We start from the raw sequence: 26,976 nt of genomic DNA on the forward strand, positions 1-26,976 counted from the left end.
CTTTTGTATTCCTCTGTAAACACACAAAATGGGTCCTAATGCCCCGGTGTTTCCTGTGCCTGACTTCACTCACCTCCATAGTTATCTGACTTCGTGACCCAAGCTAAGTCAGTACTACTTCCCATTCCTACTAAGGAAATCAATGATTGAAAACTGTACTTCTGAAAATAACTTAAAAATTAAATTTGATCATTTTTTTTTTGGAAAATAAAGTATGCACTCTAAAAATGCTAGAGTATGTTTTGAGACACCTTGCCTGTCCCCTTCTAAATATGCATGAGCACCCTTTAACTGCTACTGCCCTTCAGGAATTTAGAACTGAATTATGATTACATCTAACTTCTTTAAGCATATCTGGATGGTTTCCATAGAAAATACAATGAGCCTACAAAAATAACCTTAAGAGAACAATTAATACCACATCTCTTTATTTTTCCAACACAACTCCAACAGTTTTATTAAATAAAACTTTATTGTCTACTGTTTACATTTGGGTCCTGCTATGCATGTAAGAGACAAAGTCCTAGTTTGAATTATTCATTATTCACTTCCACTCAACTACAGACACTGCTTGAGAACTGGATCTTGCTTAGGGACTTGGGGAAAGGAGAAGTACTAATGGCCATCACACTGAGTGCTGGAAGGAGGCAGAGCCAGTGCAGCTGGGCAGCACTCACAGCTGTCACTAGGAGAAGAGGACAAATGAAAAGCAGGAGGAATTAGAAACAATTGTTTCCAGTGGCAGAAATAATTTCAATGTTTGACTATTGCCCATCCAGGCTGAGTGGCAGTTTGGAGATAGGGCAAATAAAAAGGGGTTGGGACTGGTGAGGGAAGGTCAAGAACATGGATACGATGAGTTAAAAAAGTATAAAAATTATCTAAAATATACATTAGATATAAATGCTCCGTAACTCATTAGGGAAGCTCAAAAATACTGGAAAGTGGCAATTTGCACTGTTTATTTTAAAACAAGGGAATATTCAATGTTCTGAATGTTGTGTGCAAAGCTAATCCATGTCACTGTCTAGCTGTCTGACCAACAGCTAAGCAGATACACTGCGTCACGGGCAACACTAGATGGACGGTGCCAACAAAGAATGTAAACTTCAGTTTTAAGGCAGCTGGTACTAATGCTGCACACAGGCTTAGCTTGGTGCCCATTTCAGAAATGGGACATTTAGCACTAAAAACAACAGACTGAGGGAAGAAAAGGGAATCTGCATTATTTGACAGAAACAGTATGTCAAAATATTTTCCCTTTCACACACGCAAAGAAATACATGAACATTTAGAAAAACAAAGCACCCATCCCTCCAACTTCAGCCTGTTCCTTAACAAATATTTCAAAATACTGATAAATAATAGTGACTGCAAGTAGAATCCCAGTGCCAGAGCCAATGGCCCCAAGGAAGTCTGCTAATACCGACAGGGCACCAATGCACAAGCCCCCAAAGGCAGCTGCTGTGGGGATGTACCTGAAAGACAAAAGAACTTCAATCAGGCAGTGGGGAAACAGGGAAAGTAAACACAACAGCTAGAAGCAATGTAATGTCTAGTTTTGCTCAAAATGGTTTCCTCTAAAGAGATAAACTAGTCAGAACAGGTCCTCACTACTGAGACACTGTCCCCAACAGATGGGAGACTGATTAAGGCAATGATTTTGAAACCCCAGATTTTAAAAATAATAGTTGCAAGGCAATGCAATTTTTAGGACAGAGGATTAGATTTTGGACTGAAATTTAAGTATTATTTATTATACAAATGGAGCATATATTTTGTGTATATATACATACATACATATGTATATATATATTACAAAATATGTTCTTTTTCTTTTTTTTTTCTTTTTTTTTGGTTTTTCGAGACAGGGTTTCTCTGCAGCTTTTTTATATAGTGTATTTACAGTGAATATATAGTACATATATTTTTTCAGACATGTATCTATAGCCTCAAATTGGCCTAGAACTCATAGTAATCCACCTGCTTCAGCTCCCAAGTGCTCGGGTTAAAGGTGTAAACTATATATTTCAAACTGTATATTAAGTGGTACATGAATTTTATCTCAAAAAAGCTGTCACCGAAGACCAAACACCTGATGCCTGAGAACAAATCCTATTTCCTGAATGTGAAGGTGCCAGTGTCTTAGAATTTCCCTGGTAGCTCACATGCAGCCAGCCAACACTGAGAACTACTAATATGCATTACATTAACACTGGGGTGAGCAATGGTAGCAGTTTCAATTTAAAATTATATAGGCTGCCTAAAGAAAGCCTTAACAAGAACACCAGTAGACATGCTGACATAGAAGGGACCCAACCATAGACAACTACAAGCAACTAAGGAATACTGAGAGCAGGAGAAAACAGCCTTCCCCAAAGAAGAGCCTCAATTGGTTATCCAATACCGAATGGTTAGCTCTAAAATCATGTATATTTATCATGTAACATAAAGACTGAGCAGATTTATATATATACACACACACATGTATAAATGTATAATTTATGAATGACTATATATACACAGACACTTCTTTAGGAATGTAAGATACTGTGAACCTGAGAGACAGCAGGTGGGGGGAGTACACCAGAGGGGAAAGGGGAAAATGGTATTTTAAAAAAATAATTTTTAAAAAGATTATAAAAGGGCCAATTCTAAAAGGGAAAACAATTAAGACTTAGGTGATTTTAGTTCTCTTGTGAAGAGTAGAAAACTGAATTTGAATAGATCAATGTCCCTTAATGATCAAAGAAATGACTTTATGAGTGTACCTGTTCAGCTCGTGGACCATGGAGGTGTCTCTGTGGCCTCTCATCACCATCTGCTGCTCTTTCAGCTGCTTAGCCACCTGGCCAGAAAGAAGACTTGAAATAAACTCTCTCCATTCTATTGCTTTCTACACTAGTAGAGCCCCAACACTGGCACTGTATCGCTCGTATTAAACACAGGGAAACTGAGGTTTCGGTGCTGCCAAGCACATGCTACTCATACATTACATCTGTACTCTCAGCATTTTTTTAAATTTTTTTTTTTTTAATTCCTTGGTTTTTTTGAGACAAGGTCACTGTGTAACAGCCCTAGGTGTGCTGGAACTAACTTTGTAGACCAGGCTGGCCTTGAACTGCCTGCCTGCCTCTGCCTCCAGAGTGCTGGGATTAAAGGCATGCGCCACAACTGGCTGGCTACTCTCAGCATTTTTTGTATTAGTTCTTTAAGTTTTAGAGGATCATAAAGCCACAGTAAAAGTCCAAAAGAACCAGTTTTTTAGAATCCAAATATTATGATTTTTAGAAAAGTTTCCTTTAATATATTTTTATTTTGTGTTCATCAGTGTTTTGCCTGCATGTATGCCTGTGTGAGGCTGTCAGAAGCCTTGGAACTGGAGTTACAGACAGGTGTGAATAGTGCTGGGAATTGAACCCGGGTCCTTTGTAAGAGCAGCCAGTGCTCTAAACCAATGAACCATCTCTGCAGCCCCACAAAAGTATTTTTAACTAGTCATATACTTACATCTTTGGCTGACGAACCAGACACTTCTATCCATGTCTTAGAAAAGAATGCACATGACCCCAACATGAAGATGATATATACAACTACATGGACAGGATCCTCAAATATGGCACCCATGGACTCAGGAGGAGACAGATAGTAGCAAAGGCCTCCAACAGGGTAAGAACGAGCAGGTCCTCCCCCACTGACATCCTATCAAACAAGAATTAAAACAAACAAATGGTCAACCTGACTAGTTGAGAATAATAGGGTTTTTGTTTGTTGCTGGGGATAAGCCCAGGGCCTGGAATATCAAGCGCATGCCATAGAATGTATTGCACCATAAAGCTTAAGATTTGTCTCTCTGTTTTGGGATGAAGGCTCACTATGTTGCCCAAAATGACCCCAAACTCTTTTGAGGTGATCTGCTTTAGCTTTCTGCATATTTAAGACTACAACTGTCATGGCCAGAATATACATGTTTGAATTTTTCAAAAATAATTACAGTGTTTTCACTTTTTAAAAAAAAGAAGCTGTATTGTTATGTGAGTATACATGGTGCCTGTGGGTTGGTATGTGCTGATATGTGCATGGCACAGTGGACGTGGAGGTCAAGGGACAAGTCTGTGGAACTGGTTTTCTTTCTTTCTTTTTTTTTTTTTTTTTTTTTTTTTTTGGTTTTTCGAGACAGGGTTTCTCTGTGGCTTTGGAGCCTGTCCTGGAACTAGCTCTTGTAGACCAGGCTGGTCTCGAACTCACAGAGATCCGCCTGCCTCTGCCTCCCGAGTGCTGGGATTAAAGGCATGCGCCACCACCGCCCGGCTGGAACTGGTTTTCTTCAGCCACCCTTTCATGGTCTCTGGGGGTCAAACTAGTCTTAGCAAACACCTTTACCTGCTGAGCCATTTCACCAGCTCATGCTGATTTGAAACACAACAGCAAATGAGCCTATATAATTTAAGAATTTAACCTTGTATCCTTCAGGCCTTCAAAATTATGTACTTTATTTTGTGCAAGACACTTTGAATAGATCATTAACAGAAGAGTGAGTTTTAAAAATATAGATCTATGAAATCTGGAGGAGAGATATACAATTTATAATTAATCTCTGATTATATTTAGAATCAGAAATGGATGACCATTGCATTTTGAAGTATTAAGAAAACAATCAAGCCAGGTGGTGGTGGTGCATGCCTTTAATACCAGCACTTCAGGAGGCAGAGGCAGAGGCAGAGGCAGAGGCAGACTGATTCTGTGAGTTTGAGGCCAGCCTGGTTGACAGAGCAAGTTCCAGGACAGCCAGGGCTACGAAGAGGCTATACTGAGGCAAGAGGACTGCCTGGTCAGCCTAGGCTATAGCGTGAGACCATGTCAATAAACAACAAAGACTACAAAACAAAATCACTTTTGTGAAAGCAACTACAATTTTTAGCCTAAAAAGCTATTCAAATGATGTAAGAAAATGCTTTCCATATAGTAAAACATTCAAAACTACCTGGCAATCTTAGTCTTAGAACATTTACCAAATTTTCCAAATAACAAAATGGTACAGGTAAATAAATTTCAAAATGCTTCAATATCTATCTCAATCAGTTAAAAGTACAACTATGAAATACAAATTTTAAGTATTTAATAAAAATAAACATACTCACGGCCCACTGTCCTAGTAAGTTTACTAAGAAGTTGCCACTAAATCGAACAGACAGCATCTGGGAAATGACATACAAGTTTGACACTAGGGCAGACTGGAGAATGATGGGAATATTCGATGTGTAGAAGAGCTTGATGGGATAGCTACTGTACTGTCCGCGATACCGGGCCGACTTAATGGGCAAGTCCACACGAAACCCCTAAAAATGAAATCACTAGTAAGAGGAACTTCATAGCAAAGACTGCAGAGAGATGAAAGGGTAGCAGCAGAGAATTGACAAACCAGCAATAAAATTTGTCCCTTCCCCAAAGATCCCTTTTTTCTAGTTCATAGCTAGTATTTTCGACCTTCAAACTAGGGCAGACTGGTTCTTGAAAAGCTGATTTATTAGACACTATCCTTTCAAACAGCATTCTTTTTACCAGAAAAAGAGCAATGACATCAGTAAAAAGGTTACACTTACCTGAAAATATATGACAACGGCAAACACGAAAACTGTGGCGATGAGATTCATGAGATTGGGGAGGTTCTGCCGATAGAAGGCCTCCCTCAAGGCTCGGACTTTGTCTGTCCTGGTGGCCAGCAAATGAAATAGAGCTATGACTGCACCCTCAAACTCCGTACCTGAGAAATTGAGACAGAAATGAACTGTGGGTGCCTCTTCCAAAGTCGTCTCAAAAGTCTAAACAAATAACTTGAACCTCGAGTCAATTTACCAATTGATGACTCTGTTATACGTATGGCTTTGTGACATAGCCATGCATGTGGCTTCTAAACATGTTTCTATCATGGAGGCAAATTTCAACATAAATCTGCAATTTTCATTCATAAAAGTTTGCCTCTCCTTTAGGGAAAGGAAGGAAATATTTTTAGGGATAATAAAAAGCAGCAGCAAAGCAGAATAAAAATGTCAGAATCAGAGCAGGTATGTTTATCTGCCACGCTTGCCTTTAGTTGACTGCACCAAGAATGTTAATAAATTATCAGTATTTTCTTAAGGCTGGGATCAAAGTTAGACATTGACTAGTTAGGACAGAATGACAACTAAAAAGTGCAAAGAGATACAGGGAAAAAACAATGAAATCTTTCAAACCTTAGATGCTAATACAAAGCCAGCTAGAGAGGCAAGGGTATGAGTGCTCTCAGAGGACGGCCAAATCGTAATCCACTACCTTTCTGTCCTTCCGGTAAAGCTGCAATTGGGGAGGTAAATGACTCTGGCAGCAATGGCTTAAGCAAGGTCAACAAAATTGTAATACAGTTTGCAACCACTGAAACTTTAAACAAGCAGAGGTTAGATGCACTCCTTTGGACTTACTACTGCATACTTCACACATCTCTCTGCTCATTGAGTTTTAAACAATTAGCATTCGTGGTCTAGGGTAGCAAACTGTAGTGCCTAGAGGCATGTGCTGCTGCATTACAGACTCATTTTCAGCATACATCCAGCAAAGCTCGTGCAGTTGCAGTCACTGTGCAATGTACCTCTGCCAGTGTTAATGGTAGTGGGACTAAAGGCCTTCCAGACAATGGTTTCACAGATGTTGGTGGCAATAAAGAGAGAAATACCAGACCCCAAGCCGTAACCCTTCTGTAGCAGCTCATCTAACAGCAGCACAATCAAACCAGCAACAAACAACTGTGGGGAAAGAAATGCACGTAAGCAGAAGCAAGAATAAACTCAGGAAGGGGCAGACGAATGGCTAGTTTACAGTTTGTGTATTCCCACTGTCAAACCCAAGCACTGTTCTTCACCGCTGTGCTATCTGCAGCCTCTGCCTGCTCTAGTCTAGTCGCCGGTCAACCTAAAAATCGAAAGACTAGGACTGCTGCCTCTTTATATAGCAAACATTTCACCTCAGAGTTATATTTATACCAGCTAGATAGTTTCACTTACAGTATTTAAATTGTGCCCATGGTAGGGACACTAAATAATAACCACAGCTTAGAATTTGAAAGGAAGAAACATAAAATAGTCCAAATACCTCCATGTAAGTAAAAGGCCAAATAAGTTACAGAAAAATTAAGAGATTCTTCACTCCCTAAGGGATAAGAATGAAATTAACACTTTTTACAAAGTAATACATCTTCTATATAATACATGTAGAATAAGCCAAAAACTAGAGCACAATTGAGTATAGAAACTGTAATATTCATGCTATGTTTATTATGACAAAGATTGCATACAAATTTGAAAAACTAAGATTTCACTATGTTTTCTAGTTCATCTTTTTTTTTTAAATAAAAACATGCCAAATTTAGCTTATGGCTATTCTTGGAGAAGATACATCTATAAAAACATGTATCAATAAAACCAAGCCACAGTTTCTGTGATGTGGCTTTCTGGCTAGAATAATCTTATGGAGAGGGAAATAAGGCATGAGCCCCAATCTTACTACCTTACACTCTACACTCTCCCCTACAGAAACAAGGAAGTAGTTTTGATTCCTCCCAACTCAAGCAACCCACCCTCATTACACACTTTACCTATTACCACCTGTCAATGCACATCAAGCTGCAGCATACCATTTGAGCGTGCTTACCTTACACACTGTAGTTGTTTTCTGACTTTTCTTAAATGCCATTTCAGTGCTTGTACAAAGCCTAACTTGTCTTTTTAAAGTTTTTAGTTTGACTTTCAAACAACTGGAAAAAGGGCATAACTCTCAAACTCCTGAGAGAGATCACAGTAACCTATCACTGTATGAAAATGAAGTTTGATATTTTGACAAGGTAAGAGGAAAGTTAGGGCTGGGTTTTATTTGGACACAATTGGGTAACCAATTTGACTGTTCCCTGTCACAAATCCAGTAACAGTGACCCATCCCACTGACGGGGAGAGTGCATACTCATAAATCAGTAGTCTTGGCTCTGACAGATAGATGGTCTGTTCAAAGACACAAGAAGTCCTACAATAATGAAGTCCCCTGTGCAGAATAATACACCTAGAATTATTCATGAATATCCTTTGATTTTTTTTTTTTTTTTTTTTCGAGACAGAGTTTCTCTGTGGCTTTGGAGCCTGTCCTGGAACTAGCTCTTGTAGACCAGGCTGGTCTCGAACTCACAGAGATCCATCTGCCTCTGCCTCCCGAGTGCTGGAATTAAAGGCGTGCGCCACCACCGCCCGGCCATGAATATCCTTTGAGAATGAGACTCATCTTTTCCCAGGAGGAATAAGAAAGTATAGATAAATCTAAATGAGAAATAGTTTGTGCCATTTAAGGAATAGGAGAAGAGATAGTAAACACCATGTGTGCTTGTGGAAGAGGAAGCAGAGAATGACAGCAGCATCTCCATGAAGCCCAGGGAGAAGAGCACTGTGACCGGAAAATGTGAATGCACACTAGGACCCTCTGAGTGGGTGTAAAAGTGCACTGGATGTCAAGTGGGGTGTGTGTACCCACTCCACTTAGTTTGACAAAACACACTTACTTTTACTATGTGCCATGCACAATGACCCATTCTATTTAATTTTTAATTTCAACCAAGACTCAACTTAGATTTCAAAATCAATTAGTGGAAAGAGCACTATGTGAGCAAAACACAAACGAAGTGAGAAATACCTTCCATACAGCATGCAAACAGTTTTCAAAAACCTATGTTTCTAGGTGAACACACACTGATCCAATCATAGATCTTCAGTGTAGCCACATATTGTCAGTGTTAGCAATCCCTTGAAAAGACACAAATGGATCACTGCCCACCAGCAATCAAACATGACATTTTTCTTTATACATCAACACTAGAAGAATTCATCACAACACAGATATTTATATACCAGAATTTATGTCAACAAGCTAATACATATTTGCTCATTTCAATCTCAGAAATAATGAGATTTCTCAATGTGCAAAAGAAACATTAAAGTAGCCTGGAATGCTGTAAAAGCTACCTCACCTAACCAGGCCAGAGCTGCTAAGCTACATTCCTTGACTCTAAGCCTAGCTTTTGGAAAGTGCCAGAGAAATACACTGGTACAAAATGTTCTGAGGGCTTGATCCTAGTTCTGAATGTCTTTTTAGAAGACAACTCAAGGCTACTTTATGCTAAAGTAGTATCTCTATGACAGTGCAGATTTAGCATTTTTAAGACCCTGAATCAATCCTTAACTCCAAAAGAAAACAAAAATTAAACAAAAAAATCTTAAAACTTTATTTGCTGCATAAAGCAAATGTTTTAAAGCAGTGGTTCACACAGGGTGGTGGCGCACACCTTTAATCCCAACACTTGGAAGGCAGAGGCAGGCGGATCTCTGTGAGTTTGAGGCCAGCCTGCTCTACAAAATGCGTTCCAGGACAGCCAGGACTGTTATTACCTGCAGAAACCCTGTCTCAAAAACAAACAAACAAAAGGACGAGTTCTCAACCTTTCTAATTCTGTGACTCTATAAAATACAGCTCCTTGTGTGGCGACCCCAACCATAAAATTATTTTCATTGTTACTTCATAAATTTAAGTTTGCTGCTGTTATGAACTGTAATATAAATATATTACATTCAGGATTTCTGATATTTGACACACACACACCCCCCCCCCCGTGCCAGGGTGAAAACCACTGCTTTAAAGAAACAAGAACAAGCACAATATCCTCAGCCTATAAAGAACCCATAAGCACTGAAGGACACTAAAGTCAGGGTCCAGAGGATTCTTTTTGCCCCATCCTCTGTATCTTTTCCTTTTCCAACTCCCAGTGGCTATAATGTCAAGCACGTGATTTGTAAATGGAGAAATAAATGAACCATTACTCTTAGGAAACACATTTTATGCTGGAAAAAAATGTTCTAGGCCTCAGCAAGTTACCAAAGACCCAATAATACATTGAAAATCCTGCCCTAGAACACAGACAAAATAGTTATAACCCATTACATTATTATCAGATACTTGACAATCTCTCTGTCCTGAGTCAGGCTCACTGAATACTCTTTCTTATTTGACTTGCTTCCTACATAAAGCTTATTTTACAAAAAAAAAAGGGGGGGGTAAATTATGCACATCTGAGATGATAGTCATATTTCTCAAATACTGGCATTTGTGATTATTTTAAAAATATTTTCTGAATTTGATCTTTTGGACTATTAGGGAAAAAAATCCCAAATTAATTCTAATTTTATACAATAGATCAAATGAATTTCCATGGTAACCAGAACCCATAGAGACGTATTTATTAACAAAACTTTTAAAAAAAAATCTTCCAAACATTACATACAATCAAAATTATGTTGGTCTTTAAAATACCTATTTCAGAAATCCATGGAGAGCTGGGATGTCGTTAAACTGGCAGCTTGCTTACTATGTGCACAAAGCTCTAGGTTTAATCCCTAGTACAGCATAAACCAGATAATGGTACAGCAAATATGTAATGCTAGCACCTGGAACATAGGGGTGGGAGGAACAGAAACTTAATGTCATCTCAGGTACATACTAAGTTTGAGACCCATCCAAGCTATATGACATTGTCTCAAATAAATAAATATCTCCATAGAACACTTGTACCCGAGTATATATGGTATTTTGCAGGCACTAAAATTATTTAGAGCATCATAGTTTCATATTCCACCAAGAAAGAAAAGAATACTGTTAGAAACCTGGGTACAGACCTAAAATCTGAGCACTCAAGATGTGGAGGCAAGAGGATTCCAAGTCTGAAGGCTGCCAGTTAAACTACGACAAAATATCCTATTACTACAAATCAGGTATTTCAGACTTAGCTGTTTTTCATCAAGTTTGCTGTTACTGTGCTTTCTCTAGACTAGCATGCTTCATTTCAATGATAGCAATTTAATGTTGCACAGGCTTGTCTCTAATTGTTGGTTCAAGAATTCCTCCGCTGCAGCCTCCCAACTCGAACTAGAGGTTTGTATCACCATGCTGGGTTTTCAGGGTGACTTCAGCCAATAAGGAACTTCAGATATCTACTATACCAACAGTGCATAAAGTAACAAACAGCTAGAATGCTATTCCCTGCAGCTATGGCCAAGCAGACTGCCACACAAGGGTGCTGAATGCCCCACCACTACCACCTGGCTGGCAACAGCAGGAATGCACTGTTAACTGAAGGAATACATTAGAATTTCAGAGACATTAGAATGTAAATATCAAACAATGACGGAGTGGTATCCATAATTCTTTAAATGACAGACTCTAAAGCTATGAGAATAAACTTTTTAAAATCAACACAATGTATATGTCACTTCATTAATAATATGTAATTAAATAAAATGACTCAGAAGAAATGATTATATCATTCACCTACAGAATAAAAGTGACCAAACTATTTTTACTAGCATATGAAAACACAGGATTTCTTACCTGTATAATGATAAGGAGGCAGATCCCAGCACCCATTTCCGCAGGGTCCCCGTACATCCCCGTCATGACATACACAATGGCTTGCCCAATGGTAATGATCATACCAAATACTGATAAAAAAAGGAGTACATGCTTACAACCAAAGACAAAAACCAACAAAACCAAAGAACTACAGGAAACTTCTTTCCCAAAACCATCCTCAAATTTGGAAAATAACTATTATTGCTCACGTTTCTGGGCTCCATTGAACAGAGCTCTATCTTTGGGTGTATCTCCAACTTCAATGATTTTGGCTCCAGCTAACAACTGCATGATCAAACCAGATGTTACAATTGGGGAAATACCCAATTCCATCAATGTTCCTGTAAAGGAAGAAAATGAGTAAATAATTTCTATGAATGAATATGTAAAGAAAAGGTCTGGATGAATATCTGAAATTTATCAATACCCCAGAAACATGCATCACAAATGTTGGTGCATTTTATAAATGCTGATTCACTGAAAAAATAATAAACCTTCCAAGAAACTGAATGCGTAGACTGTGGGAGCCCACGGATGTGGATTTGTTCCACCTCCACCAAAAGTAGGACAGTTCAGACCTATTCTTGCTCCTTCAAGGTTATGACAGGAGGTTTATCCCAGGGTGTAGTTATTAATAGGATGGTTTGACCTAGGGTGTGGTTACTTGATGCTTTGGGTATTGAGAAGGTGATTACTTTGTTTGTTCCTTGTATTATGGTAAAGAAGTCTTTTATCTTCCCCCTCCTCTTTGGACTGGGGTATATAAAACCTATAAGAAATAAACACGGGGCAGATTCAGTATTTGCTAGGTTGTCCTCCCAACTCTATTCTGTGTCTCTGTCTTTTCTTTATTATCTTTAATTTTTCTACCTGCCATTTCTTTATCTTACACTTCCCTCCAAGCATGGACGAATAAGCTAGGTGGAACCTGACAGATGTTGTCACCTGGCCATGGGATATGGCAACAGACCAGTGCTATGCTCAGCCTTGATAAAAACAGCCGCCCCTCTCTACAGTGAACAGTATTTATTCAGAGACGTATGACTGGCCAATGTGCTGAAAACAAGTGACTACTAAGTGTTCAGCCTTCCTGGGAAGGACCATATTACCACCACCATCCCCATGCTCAGAGAACAACTCAGAAAAAGAGGTGGAAAGAATTGAAGACTTGGATGATGGGAGGAAGGCTCTGAAATGCTGTAGGATGTGCATGTTATGGCCATGGCACTCATTAGCCCACAGCAGATACAGAGCTTGTAGACAGTTGGCACAAGACTGAGCCACTGAACATTTGTTCTCCTCAGCCACTGAGGAACTAAGGTTCCAGGACAGCTCCACACCCATGCCCTGGTTAAGCCCACTAGGTCACAAAGTAACACTAAAAACAAGAGGCCTGCAGAGATGGTTCAGCAGTTAAGAATACTGGCTGCTCTTCCAGAGGATATCAGTTTAATTTCCAGCAACCAAATGGTAGCTCACAACTATCTATAACTCCAATTCCAGAGGACCTTGTTCTGGCCTCTGTTGTGGGATAATGCTTTTGCACACTGTAAAGATTTGTCACACGTTATTAGTTTAATAAAACACTGATTGGTCAGTAGCCAGGCAGAAAATATAGGCAGGACAACCAGACTAAGAGAATTCTGGGAAGAGGAAAGCAGAGAGTCAGCCACCCAGTCAGATGCAGAGAATGCCTTACTAAGAAAAGGTACCAAGTCACATGGCTAAACATAGACAAAACTTATGGGTTAATTTAAGTTGTAAGAGCTACTTAATAATATGTCTAGGCTAAGAGGCCAGACAGTTTATAATTAATATAAGCCTCTGTGTGTTTCTCTGGGGCTGAACAGCTGCAGGACCAGGCAGGACAGACACTTCTTGTCTATAGGCCTCCATAGGCACTAGCTATGCATGTGGTACACAGACATATGTCTAAGCAAAACACCCATAAATATAAAAATAAACTAAAGAAAGGAAAGAGAGGGCAAGAGAGAAGAGAGAGAGAGAGAGAGAGAGAGAGAGAGAGAGAGAGAGAAATGAAAATGGGATGGAACTTGATAAGAGGATAGGAGTGATGGGGGTGGGGTATTAATAAGTGTGACGAGAATATATGAAACGGTTAATGACTTTGGAGGATAGAAAAGGAGAGGGTGGTACTGTTGAGATGGCTCAATGATTAAAGGCTTTGTGGCAAGCCTGGCAACATGAGTTCAATCCCTGCAATCCATGTAAAGGTAGAAAGAGAGATCAGCGCCAAAAAGTTTTCTTCTGACCTCCACATGCTCACTGTGACACGTATGAGCATACAAACACATACACACACACACACACACACACACACACACACACACACACTTTTAATAAGTAAATGAACCAATATTACTCCTAAAATCTAAAAAACTACCAAAAAAAGTGCCATTTATTAAAAAATATTTCCCCTAAACATGCATCACCATTTCTGAAATTCAAGAGGCCTCTGGTCCAGGGCATCATCTCCCTGACACTGAAAATCATGGCTAGCCTCAAACTCACAGAGATCCACCTGACTCTGCCTCCCGAGTGCTGGGATTAAAGGCATGCACCACCACCGCCCAGCCAAATCATGGGATTTTAATATGGGAAAACCCTTGAGGAAATCTCTCAGTGGATAAAGAGTTTGTGGCACAAGCTTGAAGCAGAGTTCAGATCTCCAGCACCCAGATGAACACCAAGCTGGTTTGGTGGCCCATTTGTAATCCAGACTCTCAGGATACAGACATGGGTTGCCTGAAGTAAGTTCTAGAGCATTAGAACTGGCGAGCTCTGGGTTCAAGTTGGAGACCCAGTCTCAATACATAAAGTGAGCTGGACATGATGGCACACACCTTTAATCCCAACAATTGGAAGGCAGGGCAGGAAACCATCTGAGGGTCCCAGACCACCCTATATACAGTAGAGAGTGATCGAGGAAGACACTAGTCAACCTTTGACCTTCACTGTGTACACACACATATGTGTATAGACCACATACATTCAAACACACATGCACACACAAAACACAATAAACCCACTGTTGTTATTATTACAAGCTGATTTCTCCTCCTAAGCCATGAGTTTCTGTTCTAGCTCTCCCATATAAAACCACAACTGATGGCAGGATGGAGGTCAGAAGAGCATACCTCTGTTGGATGCAAGAATAACTCTCATCCAGTAGAAGGGATCTGCAGAATCCGATGACATGATCCCAAACAGTGGAATCTGAAACATCATATAAAACGACAAGGACACTCTTAATTTAAAATGCACTTGTTTGGCCTACAATGCATGTTAGTTACTTCTTGTGATTTCTAATAAACAAGCTTACCTTAAAAGTCTCTAACAAACACCAGAGATCACTACTTAGTAAATAAATATGCCTGTAAATACAGGAGAATATGCCTAACACTGCAATATATCTAAAAGTAGCAAAGAAGAACAATTTTATTATTTTTCATCACAATTTAAAAAAATACCCCTAACAGATTAGTGTATGTATTTGTCAAGGCATGGAACAACTTTGCAAAACTGAGAGTATCCACCAACTAGAATGAGCACAATCCTGATTTAAGACCCAAGGAGATATATATAACTGGAATAGTATGCAGCCACTGAAAACAATACCTATGGAATTGTAATATTATAACATAAATACTTTCTCAAGGTAAGAAGAAAATGTCAGTTTTCAATCACACATGATTTTCCCTTCAGGAGAGCATTTGGAAATGGCTACAAACATATTCAACTGTCACAACTTGGTGGAGGAGAATAATATTGATACCTAATGAACAGACATCCATACCCAGGAACAGCCTGTAGCATGACAAATAAAAACCCAAAGACTGATATTGGGGTTCAACCTAAAGGTCAGAAAAGCAAAACAAGGCAGCCATTGGTTCTAACCTCTACCTCAGTCTGAAATGGTGATCCTGCCTCCAAGAATCCTAAGAATGAGACTGAATCTGAGAGCTGTCTCCTCCTGTCTGATAGTCCTCTCTAGTGCTGGGATTAAAGGCATACATCACTGCCATCCAGTTTCTATGGCAACTGATGTGGCTACTGGGATTAAAGGTATGTGTCACCACTGCCTGGTCTGTAAGGCTGATCAGTGTGGCTGTTTTACTCTCCGATCTTCAGGCAAGCTTTATTTCTTAAAATACAAGTGAAATATCACTAAAACAGCCCCCAGCACACAAGATGCCTAAAATTCAGTAGTACCAGTATTAAGATATCCTGGAATAAAAATTAAAATTCAAAATTGCATACAGTCTAAGTGCAAAAATAAGAATATATATAGAAAATAATACTGGAAAACCTTTCCAGTGTTAAAATACTGATAATATATAAGAGATAAGATTATAATTGATTTTTGTTCCTTATTTTTTTCAGAAATTATCAAATACTCTATCATAAGACATCATTTTCCACCCAGTTGTTTTGACAAGGTCACACCAGCAATTCCAACACTTAGAAGACTGAAGCAGAGGGACTGCTTCAAACAACAGCGGGGGGGGGGGGGGGGAAGGGGGGGGAAAAGGAGGAGGGAGAGAAGGAAGAGGGGGAGGAGGGAGGGAAGGAGGAAGAGGAAGAGGAGGAGGAGGGAGAGGAGGAAGAGGAGGAGGAAGAGAAGGAAGAGGAGGAGGAGGGAGAGAAGGAAGAACAGGAAGAGGAGGAGGAGGGAGAGGAGGAAGAGGAGGAGGAAGAGAAGGAGGAGGAGGAGAAGAAAGAGAAGAAGGAAGAGGAGAAGGAGGAGAATAAGAAGAAAGGGACGACAGAGGGAAGAACTAACTTTCAATTATTGCCCATGACAGGCCCTTGTTTAGTTTCCTTACCATACTGTGGAGGAACCCAGGGCCTGATACATGCTAAGCAAGCCCTTCCCCACTGGGCAATACCTCCATGCCAATACACACATATAAGACAAAGCAGTTAGTGCATGCTCCTTCTCAAACATGATAGATTCCTTTCTCAAAAATGCAGGTTCAGGCACAAAGAAAATTACATTGCTAATTTCAAAACGCTGATGTAGGAGTATTTCTATCTATCTGTTGTTTCATTGGTTAATTAATAAAGAAACTGCTTGGCCTGATAGGTCAGAACATAGGTGGGTGGAGTAGACAGAACAGAATGCTGGGAAGAAGGGAAGTGAGGCAGATGCCTCAGACAGACACCATGAAGCCAGCCGCCAGGTCATACGTGCTAAATCTTTCCTGGTAAGCTACCACCTTGTGGTGCTACACACATTAATAGAAATGGGTTAATCAAGATGTGAGAATTAGCCAGTAAGAGGCTAGAAGCTAATGGGCCAAGCAGTGTTTAAATGAATACAATTTGTGTGTTGTTATTTCGGGGCATAAGCTAGCCAGGCAGCCGGGAGCCGGGCAGAAATGTAGCACAACGATCCCCTCACTACAAAACTCTATAGTGACTGAGGAGCTAGCTCAGTTAAGAGTGCTGTCCACACAGCATGAGGACCTGAATTAAAGTTCCCAGAGTCAAAGGAAAAGAACTGTGTGCCAGTGCATGTCTGTAACCACAAGACATGAAGGGGCAGAGGCAAGAAGATGCCTGTGGCCTGTTGACCAGGCTGTCTAGCTAAGCAGCAAGCCACAGACCTCTATACCTGCACACACACACACACACACACACACACACACACACAGAAAAAAGAAAAACTGTAAAACAATTTTAAAAGTTCCAAAATATCCTCAAGAAATTTTAAATAACTGAATCTCTGGATATATTTGAACTCTTACTAAGTTAGGTGACAGAAACGGTAACTCAGAAGGCACAACTAGTTTGTGCACACCCTGTATCTGTGAGAAGTGAATAAGGAAGTCACTGTGCAGTAACCCACTAGCACTATAGGGACAGCTCCTATCTACAGCCCCTGAACAGAACCTCTATACTTCTCTGGTGCTGTCAGATTGAGTCCTTAAATGTCCAAATAAATCACTAAATTTATTTTCTGTAAAGTTTTTATTTTAGCAAACCTGGCAAAATATTAATACAGCACTGTGGAAAGCCCAAACACTCCCTGTTCTAATGGAAACCTGAACTAACCGTATGGAGATATAGAAAATGAGCACTAGAAGTCATCTAGAGCAGTGAAAAGTCAAAGCTAAAGAAAGCATGTCTGGGATGAGACTGCAATTTGCAGGCCTGGAATGTGGGTTGGCATTTGCCTAGCATGCTCAAGGGTCAGGGTTCACCTCAGTGCTGAAAGTGAACAAGATGGCAAGTTGCAGTCACATTACAGATTTCCCCCCTCTGGCACATAATAAAATATAAACATACAAAAGAATAAAGGCTAATCCAAATTTTAAAAAGCTATAGGAAAAGAAAAAAAAAACTATGATGTCAGCTTGACTGTTAACTTGGTAGGATTTAGAATCACCTAAGAAACAAGCTCGAATATATCCACAAAAGTATTTTCAGAGACATTTAACTGAGGAGGGAAGAGCTCTCCTAAAACTGGGAGAACCACCCCATGCGCTGGGTCAACGGGTCAAGCAAGCTGAGCATCAGCATTCATCTCTCTCTGCTTCCTGACAGCAGACACGATGTGACCAGCCACACTATGCTCCTGTTACCACACCTTCCCGACAGCAGACACGATGTGGCCAGCCACACTATGCTCCTGTCACCACACCTTCCTGACAGCAGACACGATGTGACCAGACACCCTATGCTCCTGTCACCACACCTTCCTGACAGCAGACACGATGTGACCAGCCACACTATGCTCCTGTCACCACACCTTCCTGACAGCAGACACAATGTGACCAGCCACCCTATGCTCTGTCATCACACCTTCCTGACAGCAGACACAATGTGAACAGCCACCCTATGCTCCTGTCACCATACCTTCCTGAGAGCAGACACGATGTGACCAGCCACACTATGTTCCTGTCACCACACCTTCCTGACAGCAGACAGGATGTAACCAGCCACCCTATGCTCCTGTCACACCTTTCTGCCACTGTGGACTGAACCCTCAAGCTGTAAGCCACGTAAAACCCTCCCTTAAGGTGCTCCTGCCAGGTGTTTGTCACAGTGGTAAGGAGAGTGGCTAATACAGCCACTAAACAAGAAAAAGGTGATAGATTCGAAGCACCAAGAGCCATGGTGCAGTGCACAGAAGATCAGTAGACAGCTGCCTCCCTATTACCATGTAAAGCTAACAATTCCCAGAATGCCCACCAACATTTCAAATGTGGAGAAAAGGAAACCAGAGATACCTTTATTCTTTGTTTTCATTAAGAGGAAAGAGAAACAGCAGTTGAGAAGGAAGAGAAGGAAGTTAAGCAAGGAGGGTGAGTGGCTAGGATGAAACTGAAGATTATGGGGCTACACTAAATTTGAGAACCGAGGAGTGGCCTGAGCCTAGAATGAATTATAGACCTCCAGTTAGCTGGTGGGAAGCTCTCAAGACAGCAAAAAAAATAAAAAATAAAAAAATAAATAAATAAAAAAAATCAAAGCAGAGCCCTGGAAGCATCTAATGTAATGATCTCAGCTTATCTCACCTCCCACCATTCCCTCAAGTTAGAGAAAACTGGCTGGAACTTGTTTTATGTTCAGTTGAAATCACCCACACTGGGCAGATCTGCCCAAATGTGAGAAAGACAAAAAGCAACCACTTAGCAACTATATAAACACAGGGAACTAGGTAACACAAAGGCATAAATGGGCCAAAGCAGGAGGCACTCCTAAGAAATAGTATTGGTTTTTTAATAAAAAAAAAAAAAAATGTGGGGGGGGGGGCGTATTTTTGTGATGAGATACTGAATAGGGGGCTTATATAAGCTAGGCAAGCACCCTAAGGAATCAGGAAGGTAGGAAGTGTTTTGTTATCATTTTAACATTAAAGATAGGGTCTCTCTAAGCTGTCCAGGCTGGCTTTCAACTTGAGACCTCCTTGCCTTAGTCTTCAGAGTAGCTAAGATCACAGGCCAATGATACTAGGCATGGAAATCTTTCTTCTATTTATGTTTCCTTTTTGGGATCTGGGTAATGATTTAAATACCAACATTCCATTGTCTGTACTTTCACAGATTAAAGTTTGCTGACCGCTATATTAGAAGATTCAGTATTTTTAGGACGGTAATTCTCATAAATCGACCTAAAAAGTCAAAGCAGCAAATATATATACATATCTCATATTCAATAGACTTTCTTACAAAAATACACATAATTCTATAAAAATATAAAGGACCCAGAGTTTGTCCTTCTCAATAAAGAACAAAGCGGCAGGACTTTTCCTAACTGATCAGTATAAAAAAGTGACGTCAGAATCCTGATGCTGCTCAGAACACAATATATCCAGTACCTTTTCCCTGTGATAGATACCAACAGGCATCCCACTGAGACATTTGGGTCCCTAGCTAAGAGACATCCAGGTGCCAGCATCTCTCTAGCTTGAGAAGTAAGATTAGATCAAAGTGAGCACTTATGGCCACACATCTTGCTCCTTACCCTCTTCCCTGCCTCCTGCTTGGGAATGAAAGAGCCTGATTATAGGCTCATGCTGTGAAACCTCCCCTATTCTCAGACACAAAAGAGACCCACACTTCGGCCATGTGGGATGATTCCTTTCTTCAGAAACACCCCCCACGCTGTCATTGACGCTGGGGCCTCAATTCTCCTCATAGCCCCACTGTGCTATTGCCTCTCTTTCTATCCATCTACAGCATTAATAACTTATATTGCCTGTGTTAGTAAGGGTGTCTATTGCTGTGAAAAAAAAAAAAAAAAAAAACACCAGGCCCAAAATCAACTTGGGGGAAGAAAGGGCTTATTTCATCATCCGGAGAAGTCAGAGCAAGAGCTCAAGACAGGAAACGAAGCAGAGGACTGATGATTACTGGCTTGTTCTGCTTTCTTATTCCATCCAGGACCATCTGCCTCAGGGTGCACTACCCACAATGTTCTGGGCACTCCCACATCAACCATTACTCAAGAAAATGCAAAGGGCAAAGTGATACACAGCTTTAATACCAGCACTCAGGAGGCAGAAGCAGGCAGATCTCTGTGAATACTAGGTCAGCCTGGTCTACATAATGAATTCCAGCCACATACATAGTGAGACCTCTTTCAAGAACAATAGTATTGATGTTGGGCAGTGGTGGAGCACACCTTTAATCCCAGCACTCAGGGGGGGCAGAGAAAGGTGGGTTCAAGGCCAACCTGGTCTACAGAGCAAGTTCCAGGATAGCCAAGATTACACAGAGAAACCCTGTCTTGAAAAAACAGAAACAAAGCAAAAAAGATACTTTACCAAATATGCATCTCACAAAAAAAAAAAAAATTGCTCACTATCATTAACCAAGGGAATTTAAACTAAAATTGCACCTATGAGGATAGCTACTATTCATAATAGATGAGCTAGTTGAAAATAAACAAAACCTTAGCATAAGACACATAGGCGTCTCACCTGGAGGTTCACAGGTACAGAACACTGAACACAGTTACCATGCAGACCAGCAATATGGTCCTAGTCATGTACTACTGGGGAGGAGAAACTCTTGCACAAAAGTGTTCACAATAACCTGTTTCAGCAAAAAGCTGCACACAAGCCGAATGTCAACATATAGGTGAATGCTCTGTGATATATTCACGCACAGAAATAAAAACTGCTGACATGAATAAATCTCAAAAATATTATAAAGTCAGATTCTAGACACCCTGACTACATATATGTAGAATTCTAGAAAAGACCAATTATAGCAATGAAGGGCAGATCAGGGCTTGCCTAGGACTGGGGGTAAGATGAACAATGAATAAAAAGAGTTACAAGGATCTTTTGAGGGTAACAAAAATGTTCTGTACTCACTTACGTAATAGATTCTTGGTGTACACATCTACCACTATTCTTTAGAATGTACAGTTAAAACTGTTACTTTGTACATATACCTCCCTAAAGTTGATTGCTTTTTAAGTGGGGGGAAAACTTCAAAGATGTCAAATGCATATGGGAGAAATATTAGTGCCTGCTTTTTTCTTTGAACTTTCTGTGTGTGCGTGTTTTTTAACTACTCTTTCCTGCCTACCCCCCAGAAAAATATTAAATCAGGTTCAGCAGTAAAAGTTCTTTAATAACCCAATCTTTCATTCTTGAACACACATGGAGCAGCAAGATGGCTCAGCAGGTTAAGGCACCTACAACCAAGCATGCCCACCTGAGTTCAATTCCTGGAACCCACAGGGTGAAAGGACAGAACCAACTCCCAAAACTGTCCTCTGGTCTACACATACATGCCATGGTGTGAGGCATGTATGCATTCAGATAAACACACACACACACACACAAATAAACATTTTAAAAAAAAAGCTGGGCAGCAATGGCACACGTCTTTACTCCCAGCAGGCTGATCTTTGAGTTCAAGCCAGTCTGGTTTGCAGATTGAGTTCCAGATTAACCAAGGCTACACAGAGAAACCCTGTTGTTGAGGGGAGTAGGGAAGGAGGGCAGACCTCTGTGAGTTTGAGGCCAGCCTGGTCTACAAAGCAAGTTCCAGAACAGCTTTGAAACACTGTAGAAAAAGAAAAACCGGTCTCAGAAGAAAAAAAAAAAAAACAAAACAACCAAAAACCAAAATAATAGTAATGCTCAGAGTACAATGTGACTCAGTCCCTCCATCACACAGCACTTGCCTTGCATTACAAGGCCCTGGGTTTGCTCCCCAGATCACAAAGAAATAAAAGCAGCAGAACTCAGAGCCAAAGAGATGGCTGAAAAACTAGGAGTCCTTGCTGCTTTCCAGAAGACACTATTCCAATTCTCAGAACTGACAATGGATAGCTCACAACTAACTGTAACATCACCTGTAGGAGATCTGATACCCAATTCTGGCTTCCATGGGCAACTGTACACACGTGACATACACACATACACACAAAAAAAACATAAATAAAAATAAATCTTACCAAAAAAGGCATCACTCAATGTATTACAGTATATTATCATTTTTCTAATTCTTACTAATCAAGACCTTAAAATAATACAGACATGTATTCAATAATTTGGTTACATACCTGACAGCATACTAAGAAAATGAAGAGTGTTATAGCTGTCCATAGCACCTTCTCTCTAAATTGAATCTGTACAACAGAAGTACAAAGAATGATCAATCAAAACCAAGAAAATCCAAACTCAAAGCAAAATTCCACATTAAGGCATGATTACCACTCCCCATTAGGCATGTTCCTATTATTTATGTACCCTAGCTTGTTCCAGCTAAAATAAACAACCAAGCAACTCAAACCTAACTCTCTTCTTTACCAAAAGAAAGTTCTTATTTGTAAGTATTCTGTGTTCTTTACATATTCTAGATATTAACCCTCAGTCAGTTGTACAGCCATGGAAGAATAAGAATCTTCTCTCATTCCATATGTGCTCTGCCTGCCTTTTCCTTTGCTGTGCAGAAACTTTTAATTTCATGAAAATTCCACTTGTCTGCTGTTGACATTATCTTCTGAGTGACGGAGTCCCACCCAGAAAGTCTCTGCATACGCCTGTATCTTAAGGTGCTTTCTCTACTCATTCTCACCGTTCAGGATTTGAGGTGTTACATTATGATTTTATGAACTACCTAGTGATGATGAAACTTGAAGATTTGACTATAGTTTGTAATAGTTAAGTCTATATCTCCAACTAGCTCCCATGTGTTGCCACAAAAAAGATAATTTAAATATAAACATGCTTCATGATTGCCAGCTGGTGGTGGCATATGGCTTTAATCTCAGCACTCGGAAGGCACACACAGGTGGATCTCTATGAGTTAAAGGCCAACCTGGTCTACAGAGTGAGTTCCAGGACAGCCAGAACTAAGACTACACAGAGAAAACCTGTCTCAAAAAGCAAACCAAATAAACAAAAACCATGCATCATGTACACCGTGCAGGGTAACTGGAGAGGAGGCAAAGTGAAGCAGATCTAATACATGTCTCAGGCAGAAAGGGAATTGCATGAAACACTGAACAATTTTATACAGGAATCCTAGGATATTCATAAACTATCAAAAGTTATATTTTGTATGCCTAAAGTAAAACTTAGTAGCCATCTCTACTACCTCAAATCATTAAAAATTAAAAGCACTTCTAAATAAAACAGTAAGTCCAGCAAAAGTTTTATCAATCTTTAGGTCCCTATTTTATTATTAATTTCCTAAGAACTAAAAGTAGGGAAGAGGGTAGTCTGATAACTGAAAAACTTGAAATTAATGTTTTTTTTTTCTGGAACTTTAAATATCTCAGTTCCAAATACATTCAATGACTGAATAATGTGATTTAGTTATGATACCTTCTAAACACATTCCTGCTATTTCTTTCCAAAAAAGAAATCAAAATATGGGAGGTATATACTTATACAATTACAATTTATTATGCAAACTCACCAAACGTACCCAGCAGATCATATCATTAGCTAGCAATATATGCATCCTACACTGAAGAAATTATAAAGTTCCAACATGGCCAGATTACCATATCTTAACTAACACACAGGCCAAGAAGCACTTGGGCTGGAAACATTGTAACTTAAGAGTAACATTTTTGATAGAATGAGAATCCTAGCCTTAAAAAAGGTCTATAACAGTGCAAGCCAGACAGTTGTAGTGATTTGAATGAGAACAGCCCTGTAGACTCATATATTTGAAAGCTTAATCCCTAGTTGGCAGAACTGTTTTGGAAAGGATTGGGGGCCTTGGAGGAGTTGTATCACTGGAGGTGGGGTTTAAGGTTTTAAAACCCCATGCTAGGTCCAATCCTCCCTCCAGCCTCTTTCCTGAGATCCACCTGGTGAGAGAAAGAGAATCAATTCCCAAAAGTTGCCCTCTGACCTCCATATGTAAACCATAGTACACTAGTGAACAGGTACATATGCATATATAAGAGAAAAATAAATATAACTTAAAAACTAGAAGCAGGTCTATGGTTGTTTGCAAGATGAGGAAACATTTTTCTACTTACAACAGAAATTGGTGGGGTAAGCAAATGAACCTTGGTGGTTTGGCAGAATAATTCACTCTGCTACTTGCTGTATTATTCAAGTATTATACTTACTTTCCTTTCAGGTTTCTGGATTTCTGGTAGAACTGCACAGAAAGGTTTGATAACTTCTAAAAACTTGACTGTAAAAGAAAATTATCAAGTTTAAAAATGTATCTGTGAACGGTTTGGAAAAAAAATTCTTTAACAGCTGTTTATCCCATCCACCCAAATTAAATAATCATGATGTTCTCAGGTTCAAAGGAGCAGGCCTGCAATAGATAAAACCACCCAAATGGCTAGGAGGTAAATAATGAAGGAAAGTGAATAATGAACCATGACTTTGCTTCTTCGTGCTTAAACCCAATCTTGTATATACACAGTACGGGGAACCTTCAGATCACCACTGTGAAAAATACGCAAATGCGGTGTATACAGTACTTAGATAATCCACTAATAGATGGCAGAAAAGAGGGAGCCTTTCCCAGGGACAGTGTAGTAGGAATTGAGCTTAATGAGCGTAACTGAAGTACTGACCTAAACAGCTTAGAGTCGGCAACATTCACTAGGCAGAAAAAAAAATCAGGATCATGTCCCACAGGCAACTTTTTAAAGTCTACCAACTCTACCTCATCTCTGCCACATCTCACAGCTCGGTCATTCTCCAAGTAACCATATCAAAGTACTTACACACAAAAATCAGCTCAGAGAATGGCAACTACATTTCATTAGAAAGGACTGCATTCCTAAGCTATTTCTGAAGCAAAGTAAAGATAAACCAAGGTTTAGGGATCGACACTAATCTCCTAAATCCCACTGGACTCAAAGGTGGAAGTCACTGACGTCGGCTAGAATTCATAATTGTCATGTTTGTTATCTAAGTATAAGTTTGGACTGCTTATAAAGAAAATCCAAATAAAAAGCAACTAAGGCTCACATCAAGAAACTCTATTCCTTTTCCTTCCCAAGCGACTCTCTGGGATTTTTTGGCATTTTATGATTTACTGTAACTGGCATTCAGGTTTAAACAATGCTGTTGCGTGCCGCCATGTATTGCCTATCCTGAGAATTCCATTTATCATTCGTAATTCACGGCCAAGGGTCTCTCTCTTCTGTTTCCTTTCCAAATGTCTACCAGCTGGCCAATTGGGTGCATCGCTTGGACCTGCAGTTAGGTATGCCTTTATACACAAACATGTGAACTGCTAGGTTAAGTATCTGTGTGAATACACATGAGGAGGAATGTTTGGGGTAGGGCCCTAGAAGGACCACCTCTATACGAGGTCTCGTCCCTATCCGCGCGCACCAACTTACAGTTTTCAATGAACACTATAGAATGACTGGGATGAATATTTCAAGCTGAGCTACCGATCACACGCCTTTCCTCCCCTAAAACACATGCTATGAATCACATTTTTTTTAAAAAAATGAGGGAGACTTATTCATCTCAGCACGCCAAGGAAGCGTGATTCAGGAATTAAAAGAAAAATTTCTAAGATCCAGAAAAATCCCAAGTGGTCCAAGCTAAGGAGAGTGTCCTAACTCCCCGCCCCCCAGCCAATGGCTTCCCCGCGCCATCCACGCGCCATCCAGGCCGCCTAAGGGGCGCAAACCAGGACCTCCGGGTCCCGTGACCCGCCGGGTAAGGCCTCGCTGACCAGAGACGCTTTGGCGGAGGCCCCCAGCTCGAGTCATCCGCGGCGACCACGGCGAGGCCTGCGCATCCTCGGCCCCCCTGACGACCCTAACGGGGAAGCGGCTCCACTGCCCATAGGTCGGAAGAACCCTCGACCCTTGTGGTTCCCGCTCTGGCCACCATACTCACTGCCCATGGTTGAGGCTCAGTACACCCGGCGAGGACCCGCGGCCTCGCAGCTGCTTTCGCTCCCTTCCTCACGACTCTGGCCTAGGAGACGGAGGCTTGGGACACGCTTCGACCGTCCCCACACAAGCTCCGCCCACGAGTCATGTGACACGCGCTCTCAGCTCCTCCCAGACCCGCCCCCGGACCTGGCCCCCGCCGTTGGACAACGGCCACCGCGTTGCCATGGTCACCGTTGGCGCGGCGGCAGGGGCGGGGCTGGACGCCAGGAGGCGGGGCCGATCTGCCATAGTGGGCGTGTCTTGGTTGCCCTACCCAGCCAGTTCCATGGCCTTCCAGAGGCGGGGGGGGGGGGGGGGGGGGGGGGGGGGGGGGGGGGGAGGAGAGAGGACAGAGTTTCCCTTCTCTGAGCTGATTTCCCAGATTAGGTTTCCTAGTTCAGGCATCCTGCTGGTCCCATGAGGCCAGAGGTTGAGCTGCCAGAACCAATCTTTTCTTTCGGTCCCATCTTAACTGTAACTTCTAAGAGATTTGTAAAAATTGGTGACACACTTATGCATTCAATAGCCTACAAAAGTACAATATCTCCAGTTTACTACCATGTGCCTACACCCCGCCCCCAGTACAGACATCAAGGCTTTATTACTCCTGTGATTGAGGGGTTCGTGGAAGCCAGT

The 26,976-nt window shown here is 40.8% G+C and overlaps 1 protein-coding gene across 3 annotated transcripts in view; it reads right to left on the reverse strand.

The window, feature by feature from the left end:
* Positions 1–399: 399 nt before the first annotated feature.
* The window catches only part of Sec61a2 (SEC61 translocon subunit alpha 2), a 28,725-nt gene continuing 2,148 nt past the window's right edge, over positions 400–26,976 (reverse strand). The window contains exons 1-13 of one of the 3 annotated variants that reach the window (XM_038333224.2): positions 26,303–26,560; positions 24,553–24,620; positions 22,525–22,590; positions 14,631–14,709; positions 12,168–12,241; positions 11,682–11,813; positions 11,452–11,561; positions 6,626–6,779; positions 5,604–5,764; positions 5,142–5,339; positions 3,511–3,702; positions 2,772–2,848; positions 400–1,478 (exon numbers count right to left, since the gene is read on the reverse strand). In XM_038333224.2, coding sequence (XP_038189152.1) covers positions 1,292–1,478; positions 2,772–2,848; positions 3,511–3,702; positions 5,142–5,339; positions 5,604–5,764; positions 6,626–6,779; positions 11,452–11,561; positions 11,682–11,813; positions 12,168–12,241; positions 14,631–14,709; positions 22,525–22,567 — 1,407 coding nt within the window. In that variant the 5' untranslated portion in view covers positions 22,568–22,590; positions 24,553–24,620; positions 26,303–26,560 and the 3' untranslated portion in view covers positions 400–1,291. Of the gene's footprint in view, positions 1,479–2,771; positions 2,849–3,510; positions 3,703–5,141; positions 5,340–5,603; positions 5,765–6,625; positions 6,780–11,451; positions 11,562–11,681; positions 11,814–12,167; positions 12,242–14,630; positions 14,710–22,524; positions 22,591–24,552; positions 24,621–26,302; positions 26,561–26,976 lie in introns of those variants that run through there. The other 2 variants (XM_038333225.2, XM_038333223.2) reach the window with 2 other exon arrangements.

Source organism: Arvicola amphibius, chromosome 6 (genome assembly GCF_903992535.2).
Source record: "Arvicola amphibius chromosome 6, mArvAmp1.2, whole genome shotgun sequence".
Classification (NCBI taxonomy): Eukaryota; Metazoa; Chordata; class Mammalia; order Rodentia; family Cricetidae; genus Arvicola; species Arvicola amphibius.